This window comes from Hyperolius riggenbachi, chromosome 1 (genome assembly GCF_040937935.1).
Source record: "Hyperolius riggenbachi isolate aHypRig1 chromosome 1, aHypRig1.pri, whole genome shotgun sequence".
Taxonomy (NCBI): Eukaryota; Metazoa; Chordata; class Amphibia; order Anura; family Hyperoliidae; genus Hyperolius; species Hyperolius riggenbachi.
The window spans coordinates 237,602,043-237,614,135 of record NC_090646.1 but is presented as its reverse complement, the minus strand read 5'-3'; the positions used below and the strand labels follow the sequence as shown (position 1 = coordinate 237,614,135).

The following is a 12,093-nucleotide window of genomic DNA, read 5'->3' as shown; positions in this document are numbered from 1 at the left end:
CTCTACAGAAAATTACAAGGCTGAAGCCTACAAAGTGTTGAAAGGCTTTCTTACGCCAACCTTTTTTTTGTTATATCTGTATAACCTAAAAATATGTGGTAAGGGAGGTAGAGGAGCAAAGAGAGGGAATGAAGCTGCAGCATACAGTAAAAATATATGCTCTGTCGCTACTCACTAGCACACATCATGCAAAATCATAGGTTCACAAGCACTTCCTGGCACGTGCTATTATTACACACATGCATAGGGTGCTTTTGATTTCTATACTGTGATTTTCCATTTACCCATCCTCGAGACTCGAAGGCCTGGAGCTGGAATTCTCATGGCTAATAAATGGAGATCCCGGGCCATAATTTGGAGGCCTCTCCTCCAATACTGTTGAGCTTGAATTTTTCATAATTGTAATTCTGTATCAAAATTTTCAAAATTGTATCAAAATTTTCAATTATGATGCGAAGCTGAAATGCCAAATTCGTAATTAATTTCACTCATAGCCGTAATTATGATCCAGAATTTTGACTGCTGGCATATATTGGGGGTCACTTATTAATGCTGGCAGATATTGGATCTGCGGATACTGGCAGATCTACAGCAGTTATAATCACTCACCACCTGGCTCCAGCACTGCAGTTATGCCTCCATCCTCCGGGTGGCGCTGCAACTCTAAAGTGAAATTGATTGATTATATGTCATGGAAAATATTAGTTTGTACACTAATTATAATTTAAGAGGCTGTCAAAAAGATAAGGCACACCTAAAAGCGTAAGCAAGCGTTTTGTGTTTTTGTGCACATTTTTTCCCCCTCCCGACGCTCCACTGCACGCTGCGTTTCTGGTAAAAGTGGTTTTCTGAAAACCAAAAAAAATGGGGACTCCTCCTCCCAAGTCCTTCTAAGACTGGGTGTATAGAGCTGGGGTATTGTCAGTGTAACAAAAGGGTCAGAGCCATGAATAGGGTTCCCGTGTGTGGAAGCCAAGACTTCATATATGTGCATTACTGGAGCTGACATTTTTTTTTCTTTTTGCCAACGCAATAAGAAATGGACATTACAGATGTCTCAAATTTGCTCTATTTTTTAAGGACTATCCATGAAATGAAAGTCGTTTGCCAATACTGGCGCACACATGTGTCTCTAATCCTTATATGCAGCTGATTTGCTGAGCGTAATATCTGTCAGGTATCCAGAGTTCCGGCCCAGTAACTAATGGAGAAGCCTGCCCTTGTGAACTCACATTACCTCTTCTAAGCAGTACAGAGAATGTGTCAAACCCATAAATAATTGCTTTCATTCCCTCTACACCTATACCATATATGGCATATCAATAATGACATATGGGGGTAATAATTAAGATGGAAGGTTCAACAGGACACAGATTTGCTGTAATCATATGACAGTCCGTTTGCTGAATGCTGCTTTTTACTGCTTTAAACCACCCTATATCCCCACTACATGACAAAATCACCCATAACTATGATTCCAATATTGGTGTAATGGATGGCGGAGACACCGCCGCGCGGTCTGACAGCGAGGCGGCTGAGGCCGCGTTCAGACCGGCGGTTTCTCCGCAGCAGCAGCGTGTGCCTGATTTGGCTGAGCCTAGTAGTGCACACAGATGGAGAGCTACGCGCACGCACGCGTGTGCTAACAGGCAAGCCCTTTATGCAAATAGGAGAGGGATCAGCTGATCTGGACGATCAGCTGATCCCAGCGCAGCAGGTGATTGGCTGGATGGGACTGGGCGGCGCTGAGGAGCGCTCTGCTATATATACTTCTCCCCTGTCCGTTGCCGGTTGTCTGCCGTTGCAAATGCTTGCATGTTAGCACTCAGACCATAGTCAGATCCTTCAGTGTGGTTGAACCAGGTGGACCTGGGAATCCACATTTAGCCAGATTACTGTGTTATTATTGTGTTATACTCCAGACTAGTTCCAGGGTGTTGAGACCACGGACCTCACACCCAAGACTAGGGATACTGTGTTATTATTGTGTTATACTCCAGACTAGTTCCAGGGTGTTGAGACCACGGACCTCACACCCAAGACTAGGGATACTGTGTTATTCTTGTGTTATACTTCAGACTAGTTCCAGGGTGTTGAGACCAAGGACCTCACACCCAAGACTAGGAATACTGTGTCATTACTGTGTTATTCTTAGACCAGTTCCTGGGTGTTGAGAACGCGGACCTCACACTCTAGACTAGGCCTATGCTTGATATCTGTTATGACCTATTGCTTTCCTGACCCTCCTTCTGCTCTCTGATTCGGTACTTACGCACATCTGATTACTTGTTGCCAACCCTGCCTGTCCCTGGTTACTGTATCAGTCTTCTGTCTTTGTACCTTATTTGCTCGTGTGTTGCCGACCCGGCCTGGCCGACCTCTCTTACTGTCTACAGAGACTCCCTGTCTCTTAAAGGGACCTCTCTGCAATCCAGTCAGGGACTCCATCTCTTAGGTGTCCTTTGACTGCAGTAGAGTCTGATTCCCAGCAGTCAGGGAATCACTGGCTCATATACTGTCACACCAAACTCTTACACATTGTCAGGTGTCCAGAGGTTAGTTATACTTGTATTATTGGTGATTCTGCAGATCATCAATAATCAGGTATATATCTGTATTCTTGGTGATACTGCAGATCACCAATAATCAGATTCTCTCTGTGTGTTGACACCGATCGTTACAATTGGCTTCAGTAATTGTACTTCCTTGTTGTCGTTTATGTGTGGTGAATTATAGAACATGCCCCAATAGGGCCCATTTCCACTATATCCGAATTCATATTGCGAATTTCTGCAATGGCTCTGCAACCAATGCTTATCAATTGAGTTGATCATTGCGGATCGATACGATGTGCTATGGATTGCATGATGCAGATTTCTGCAACATGCAGCCGATTCGCTTAAGCAGCCAGTGACAGCCGCATCCAGACTTCCAGAACATAACTGCGGCTGGCTGCAAAGCAAAAAAGCTGAATGCAGAAAGCATCCAGTTACTGGAAACGGGCTCTTAGTCAATTGACATTTTTGACAATGATTAATTGACATGTTTTCAGCATGTTTAGTACCCCTGCGGGCTCCAAACCATCACAGTCTTCTTTATTCATAACAGGTTTTCACAAACAAAGGACTTCACTCTTTCTGCTCGATCTATTCTTTCACACTGTACTCTGCAAGTTTACTATCCAATAATGGCTGTAAACCATCTATTTGTTCATCATTTCCACAATATAACACTGTGCATCTCTCATAAATGGTTTTATGTGTTTGTTATTTGTTTAGTTTGTTTGTAAAGCTTCTTACAATGGTTATTAATTTTTTACCACCACCATTTTTTTTTTACCACCACTTTTAAATTTTTTTTAGTAATGCTTGATAGGAGATACATGAAGGTTTAATTACCCACATAACTATTTAAGACAAAGGCAATGGAAACTGGAGCAGTAGCTCAGATCAACCACTCAGAATTCTTTCTTATTTTTATTTAACAATTTGAAACATGCTTTTTACCTCTATGAAATCTTCTACTTTTTAGTGTTTTTTTGCATTGAGTCTTGATAAATAAGCCTAAAGTTTCTCCACTGTGCACTAACATCTTGAGTATATCCCTGCTGTTACTGCTGCGAAATCTTAGATGTCCTCTAAATGGTGACTATATGTAAATACTTGAAGTTCATTTCAAGAATCCAGCATTCTCCTGGGAAATGAATATGCTTTATTACATTTTCCATGTTTATTAATCTTTCTTAATAAATGCTGTGCTTTAAGGCTAACTTTTATTCTTTTCTCTGTTACATTACACGTACATGTTATATCAAAGCCAACAGGTTTTTCTAACTTTACTACTTGCTTCTCAGATACATAGCAATTATGTAATATGTTACAGTGATATCATAGAGCAATGTATTAAGGAAGATTAGACTAGAGACAGCATTGACTAACTACAATTAGTGTTGTACATGGGTCTGTGTTTAGTCAATTTACTTTGGTGTTTCTACATGGCCCCTATAAAGGGTACGTGAATCGAATCATTTCTCTGATTGATTTTGTATAGAAGTGATCGGAAAATCGATCACAAAAAGATGGCAAATCAGATTGGACCTGTCAGAAATAATCAAATCAACCCATCTAACTGACAGGATATTGCATGGCGTGCACCAGGCATACGCTCTTCAGAAAACAGGACTGAGCGTGACCAAGTTAGTTGAATAGTTCAGAGAAGCTATTTTGCATAGATAACAACTCAAGTTTTTTAGCTTTTCCTGAACTGGAAAAAAATATGAGACTCTTTTCTTTGCTACTAATGTTCTATTTATTACCTGTACTACACATACAATTAATTATCTCATAAGTTATTCTCAATTCAGATTTGCTTTAAGTGCTGTCTTCAGGATCACTAAGATCAACCAACAGCAATGTCACAGTTTAAAGATTATTGCCCACTTTCCAACCCAATGAGGTTACAGCATCTCCAGGGGTTATAGGGAGAGGCATTTAGGCGATATATATAAAAAAAAAATTAGAACTTACAGGTTGTACATTGTCATTGCGGTCATCCTCCCACATTGACTAACTACAACATGTGCATCTGATTGGCCCAATGAGGTCACATGGTACATCATCCATATGCCTCAGTACACCCCAAGGAGTCATGGGAACTGTAGTCCTATGCGCTTCATGCTTAACCATTAGCCACTGGCTGATCCTCCCACCTCTATGATTTTATAGAGAGGCTAACTGAAGAAGCATCCCAATAAAATGGAAGTTGTTCCATGAAAAATATGCTTGATTTTGAAGTTAATTGGGTATATTCTGTTGTAAACTAACTTTATTGGTATGCACAAGAAAATTGCATTAAAAAAATCATCACACAGGAACAAATCCAAAGGACAAAACTGAAAACCACAAAATGCAGAATCAGACGTGCGGACGAATGCCTGCAATTGTGGTCGGAAATCGCAGAAATAAGTGTGAATGCTGTCTTAGGCCTTGTTTCCATCTATGCATTTTGTTGTAAAGGGATTCGGATGCCCACGCATATTTTTGCTGCATGCAGTCCGATTTTTACCCCACATGCAAATTGGATGGCAGCCTATTGATTTAATTAAGCTGCATTTCCTTGTTTGATTTTTCATGCCAGGAAACACAACAAATTGGATGTAGTGGAAACGGGCCGCCCTTAATGTTTTATGAAGCATAACATCCAGTCTATTAAAGATGCCTGAAACAGCTCTCTGCGAGTTGCAAATCATCTGGCACTGCAAAATGAATAGTCTATTGGTGAGCTGCAAAGCTGTGATTCTCGATGTATGCCTGATATTCTGGAACATAAATAAAGAATTTGTATAGTTTCCCAGTGCTCTGAAGTAATGCATCACTCCAAACATATTTTATTATAAGTGAAACTGTACTTGGTATATATTAGTAGGGCTTTTAGCTTTCTTCTAGTTCTGGTTCTCTTTGACATCACTGGATATTCTGTAACAACTTTACTTCACAAGTCTTATAGATCCAGGATCATATCAATCTATTTCTCACACAAATGAAGTCCCAAAGAAGCCTAAAACAGCTGTCTGTAAATTAATGTATATGGCTCTGTAAAACTAACATGCTACAGTTGAAAATAAACAAGTGGTTCTAGATGTATATCTGGCTTTTCAGGGGAATAAAGAAAGGATTTTCACATTCACTCATTCTCCTGAAATAATATAATAAGCTTATTGCTTTTAAATGGTATGAACAGATTGTGTATGTAAGTTCTCAAACATGGAAGGGAAAAAATTATATGTGTATCCTGCTTTGCAGTCCATATCATCTCTCTGCTTCATTAGACATGTCATACTATCTTAACTTCTCAAGGTACCCACTAACAGTACGATTTTCATTAAAGAATCGCCCAAGTGATCAGATAAATCTGAACATAAATGAAATGTCATAATACATTGATTTTTTTCACAATCTGGATAGAAAGACAAAATTGTACCTCGAAAAAATCTGCAATATGGGCAAAGTGAATAAAGGCTGTTATGGACTTCTATGACCCTTGTATAATTTTAGTGATTGAGCAGATTACACCAATACAAATGGCTACAGATTTATATTTGTATATTTAAATGCTGCTAAACAATAGAAATGTTTTGAATGTCAACTTTGTTTTAAATCTTAACATCAAATAAACTCACATTCTGTATATATAGGTTTCCAAATATTTGGACTATTTTGTATTAAAAATGAATTTCTTGCTTGTCCTGAAGGTGGAGCTCACAACTCACTATACCTTTGTATACTCGCAGTAGAGAGTTGAAAGGCTCCTGCCATTTAACCTACCCTTCTCTACAGACAGATTTAGGTTATCCACTTTCCAGTGACATGAGCCTTTAATTCATCAACGGCAATGCATGAGGTATGACTTTTTTAAATCAGTGGCAAGCAACCTTTGATCATGATTCTATTTCATACCCAAGTCACATTTATATCAACAGCCTTTTCTTGCTTGTATTTTGGTGCATTGCAGTTGTAGGAGCCAAGTGATTTGAGACAAAGCACAGAATAATAAAAGCTGATGCAGACTCATTTTTTTTAGTATTGTTTTGAAACAGCTAGCAGCATCTCAGTTAATTTCAGGCAGCTCTCCAATATATCTCTTAAAGCAGAACTGAAGTCAATAAAGTCGAGCAAAAAGTAAAAAATGGGAGCTGTAAATAGATAAGTCATTGAAGTCATAATATGTAAACTCTATATTTTTCTTGTCTCCTTTTCGGACTGAAAATCGACCGAAAAAACGCATCGTGTGTACCCAGCATAAATCACATGCTAAGGCTGCAGAGGAAAGTGGAAGTAAACATTTTAACCATTTCAAGTACTTTTCTTTAAATGGTGTTCTGTAAAGATGGCCACTAACAGTATAATTGTCAGCAAACAATTGCCCAAGCGATCAGATAGATGCGATCAGATTGGTAGAAAATAAAACTCGTTGATATCCCAGGTCAACTGTGAACAATTCTAAAGGATATCATTCATTGACAATTTAGTTGAATGGGAAAACAGTTTTTATAAACAATTGTGATGGATAGGAATTACAGATTGGTTCATTAATAGTGAAAAAAAAATCAATGTGTCATGACATTTTATTTCTCTTCAGATTTATCCGATCACTTGGGAGATTCTTCAATGAAAATGGCACTGTCAGTGGGCACCTTTAGAAGTTACAATAGTGTGACATGTCTTATAAAGCAGAGGAAAGAAATGCACTGTAAAGCCTGGTACTAGTATAATTTTTCCACTTCTATGTTTGAGAACTTCCCTACACAATCTGCTCATAGTATTTAAAATCTGTTGGCCCTAATTCTGCTCGGAAGTACTAAAACTGGCCAATTATTAGCCCATAAAAAAAATACTAACTGCCACTATTAGACAATTTGAGATCCTCTTCTGTTCTGTCTGGATAATCACTCCTCACAGAGTAACAGTGTGTGCTTAAAGAGAATCTGTACTCTAAACTTTTTACAGCAAAAAGCATACCATTCTATTCATTATGTTATCCTGGGCCCCTCTGTGCTGTTTCTGCCACTCTCTGCTGCAAACCTGGCTTGTAATTGCCAGTTTTAGGCAGTGTTTACAAACAAACTAACCAGCTTGTGATAGGCTCACATAAGCAGAGTGTGTGAGTCATACAGAGCCTGCAGGGGGCCTGGAGGGGTTGTGTATAGCTTCTACCAATCACAAGCAGCCCTGCACATTCCACACATTCCAGCCTTAACCTTCCTGGCGGTAAGCCCGAGCTGAGCTCGGGCTATGCCGCCGGAAGGCACCGCTCAGGCCCCGCTGGGCCGATTTGCATAAATTTTTTTTTGCTGCATGCAGCTAGCACTTTGCTAGCTGCGTGCAGTGCCCGATCGCCGCCGTTACCCGCTGATCCGCCGCTATCCGTCGCGCCGCAGCCGCCCCCCCCCAGACCCCATGCGCTGCCTGGCCAATCAGTGCCAGGCAGCTCTATGGGGTGGATCAGAATCCCCTATGACGTCACGACGTCGTTGACGTCGGTGACGTCATCCCGCCCCGTCGCCATGGCGACGGGGGAAGCCCTCCAGGAGATCCCGTTCTTTGAACGGGATCTCCTGATCGCCGATCGCCGGCGGCGATCGGAGGGGCTGGGGGGATGCCGCTGAGCAGCGGCTATCATGTAGCGAGACTTTGTCTCGCTACATTGAAAAAAAATAAAATAAAAAAAAAAGATTTGCTGCCCCCTGGCGATTTTTTAGCAAACCGCCAGGAGGGTTAAGGCCCATACACACGTCGGATTTCCGTGAATGACGGGTCATTTGAACGTCCCGTCGTTCAGTCGTTCTCCCGCTAAATCGGGCGTGTGTACAGACTGTCGTTCGCTTGATAAGAGTGAATTTGAGCGATCCGCCCGGCGGCTATTGGTATAGCTTTCAGTAGTAGTTTGCAGCATAAAAACAACAATTTTATTTTTACTTTATTACTCCTATTTACATATCTAATATGTTACTGCCAGTGCTGTCAATATTTGCAACAGTGTGACACACTGCACAGCTGCAGTTGTCTGCTGCTTGATAAACATGTACATATATTACGTCAACTAAAAGGTAAAATGTCTCCTTGACAGCAGACTGTTGTTATGGCGAATCATGTGTCTTGGCATGTGCTGTAGAATTGCTTGTTAGAAGTGAAAAATACTGATCCTGCAAACACGCAAAGCAAATGACTGACTGGCAAGGCAGTCAACAGTGTTCTCTCTCTATAACTCACATAATGTAACTGTCCAATTATGCCAAGATAACTTGGTAGCATTCCTGGCTTGATTTCACCATTATGTTGCACAAATTAAGAGTACAGAAGAAGACTGAATAACTCAGTATGATCACTATGACTCAGTAACGATAGTGCCTGCAGAGTTTTCTGGTAACACAAACACAGAAAAACAAATACTGTCTGGGGAGCAAATGGATCACAAAAACAAAAGGACCTTTTTTTTAACTGCAAGCTAAAAATAACCCTGATAAGACCTGATTTAAAAGATACATAAATGTAAGATTTGGGATCTGTTCTCGCTAGTTACTGCATTTAAGGCATTTTCCACATGTACAGTTCTGTGTTTGGGTTTTTCGTCTTTTTTCTCTAGCAAACATTGTGCGCATTTTTGGGATCTTTATATGCGTTTGTGTGCGAAAGTTTGCATCGTGATTGTTCCCTTCCATACCAATAAAGTTAATTTACTTGTACAATACATCTCATTTCCTGAAAAATGGCATACGATATTTAGTACAAAATGCAATCTTTCTGCATTCCCATTGACTTGCATGGAAACACAGTTTGCACATTGCACACGTAAATAAGCCGACCTGAATTTTACATGGAGAGAAACCGTGATTGCAAATTCCTATACAAATGAAAATAAAATGCAATGCCATTGAGACATATTAAATGTGTCAACTGCAATTTCAGAAAATCACAGATCTCATGCAATTTCTAACAAATGTGTAAACTCTGCCTCATGCTTATATAAAATGAATAGTGTCATTTTCACATGCATGTAGTGTATATATTGTAATCATTTCTGAAGTTTTGAAAACCTGAAGCTATCTGAGCTACCGATATAAATACCAGGCACCAAGACAAGTATAGCTGTAGCAGACAAGATGAATGCCAGCAGTACAGGGTGCTAGAAATGAACAAGCTATGTACAGACAAGCTTGCAGACTGCAATAACATTTTTCAAATATGTGGAAGTAATGAGTACACATGTAATGGAACATGAGTACACATGTAGTGAAACATGAGTACACATGCAGTGGAACATAAGTAAACATGAAGTGGAACATGAGTACACATGTAGAGGAACATGAATACACATGTAGTGGAACATGAGTACACATGTAGTGGAACATGAGTACACATGCAGTGGAACATAAGTAAACATGAAGTGGAACATGAGTATACATGTAGAGGAACATGAATACACATGTAGTGGAACATGAGTACACATGTAGTGGAACATGAGTACGCATGTAGAGGAACATGAATACACATGTAGTGGAACATGAGTAAACATGAAGAGGAACATGAGTAAACATGAAGAGGAACATGAGTACACATGTAGTGGAACATGAGTACACATGCAGTGGAACATGAGTCAACATGAAGAGGAACATGAGTCAACATGAAGAGGAACATGAGTACACATGTAGTGGAACATGAGTACGCATGTAGTGGAACATGAGTACACATGCAGTGGAACATGAGTACACATGCAGTGGAACATGAGTAAACATGAAGAGGAACATGAGTACACATGCAGTGGAACATGAGTACGCATGTAGTGGAACATGAGTACACATGCAGTGGAACATGAGTACACATGCAGTGGAACATGAGTAAACATGAAGAGGAACATGAGTACACATGCAGTGGAACATGAGTAAACATGAAGAGGAACATGAGTACACATATAGCAGAACCTTTTCAGGATTTGATTGCACTCCAAACGAAAAAAGATTTAGCAATTTTGCCACAGAAATATCACCTTCTCCCCCCCCCCCCCCAAAAAAAAAAAGAATATTAAAAAAGAGAAAAAGGAAGCACCCGAAAATAATTAAAAAAAAAAAATTAAATTGTTTAGAAGAGGCAAGTATTGGCTTACCTAAAATAATGTATTTGTGTATTTTGTATTTTTTTGTATTTGTGGCCAAAAATAATTTATTGTGCACAAACAGATGATACATTTCATTAGAGTAATTGCTGCTTCATCAGGTCAATATGCCTGGGGCTGCAGTGGAAGGAGCATCTCACATTTTTAAACCACAAAAGGTATAGCCTCTAATTTCAGGACAAAGCGTGGGACCCCTTCACACCTGTTTATGCCCCTGCTGAGCATAACCATAATGCTGGATCCACACGGTGCGTTCGCGCACTCGATTTCCCGCTCGATTCCCCGCTCGATTCCCGTCGATTTGTTTATTTCCAACATGTCCGATTTGGATTTCGATGGATCGTTAGGTCGATTCGGCATACTTTGCATGCGAATCGACCTAACGGTCCATCGAAATCCAAATCGGACATGTTGGAAATAAACGAATCGACAGGAATTGAGCTGGAAATCGAGTGTGGATCCAGCATAAGACATTGGTGAGACTTCAAATACCCTTATATAGGTCAACAGTTTACCAAAATCTAAATAACAGTACATTGAGAGCCGATACAGATAGGTGTCTAATTTATATCTGTTGACTGTGAATGTAAGCATGTATTTGCCATTCAGTTGTATGACTCTTTCAGGGTCCCACTATATAATAATATTGATATGAACCATCACTTAGGCCTTGTGCACATCTAAAATCGCATCGCCGACGCCAGCATTTTGCGATTTTGTGAGTGATATTTTTTAGCTTACCTGTGTGCTACGATTTTTTGTAAAGCACTTTTCTAAGCGCTTTTAGAAAGCGATTTGTTTTTTCAGGAAGGGAACTCTTTGCCCCGGAAAATAATAAATACAATGTATATATTCTTAAAGGGGAAATCGCTATACAAAGCACTTTTCAAGCGTTTTGCGATATCCCTGTACCTTCCATTGAGGCAAATCATCCCAAAAATGATACAAGCAGCTCTTTGGTGAGCGGATCGCAATCGAACCGCTCAGATGTGAACACTCTCATAGGGAATCATTGCACAAGCGCTTTTAGGCTAAACTTTGTCTCAACCCACTTATTTTGAAATACCAGTGTAACTGTAAAATAAATGTAGAAAAAATAGCCAGCTCTGTAGTCACTTCTAGCCCTAGATCACGGGACCAGATATTTTTGTTGTTTGTAAAAGTCCATAGAATACTATTAGGCCCGGTTCACATTAGCGGTCGCCGTCCGGAATCGCCGTGCCGGAGCCGGACCGCATGCGGAATGGACGGAACGGACGCACGGCATAGCAATGAAAGTCTATGCGTCCGTTAACATGCGTCCGTTTCGTCCGGACCGGAGCCGGACCGGATCCGGACTCCGGCATAAGATCCAACATGCGCTATTTTTTGGTCCGGCTCCTCCGGCAGACGTATCCGGAGCGGAGCCGGACTGTTGCATCCAGC

The 12,093-nt window shown here is 40.4% G+C and overlaps 1 protein-coding gene across 2 annotated transcripts in view; it reads right to left on the bottom strand.

Moving 5' to 3' along the window:
* The window catches only part of LOC137503931 (endomucin-like), a 140,746-nt gene that overhangs the window by 63,249 nt on the left and 65,404 nt on the right, over window positions 1-12,093 (bottom strand). Inside the window, exon 8 of one of the 2 annotated variants that reach the window (XM_068231678.1) lies at window positions 610-663. The exons of the other annotated variant lie outside the window; for it this stretch is intronic. Coding sequence (XP_068087779.1) covers window positions 610-663 — 54 coding nt within the window. The remainder of the gene's footprint in view (window positions 1-609; window positions 664-12,093) is intronic. 2 annotated transcript variants of the gene reach the window in all.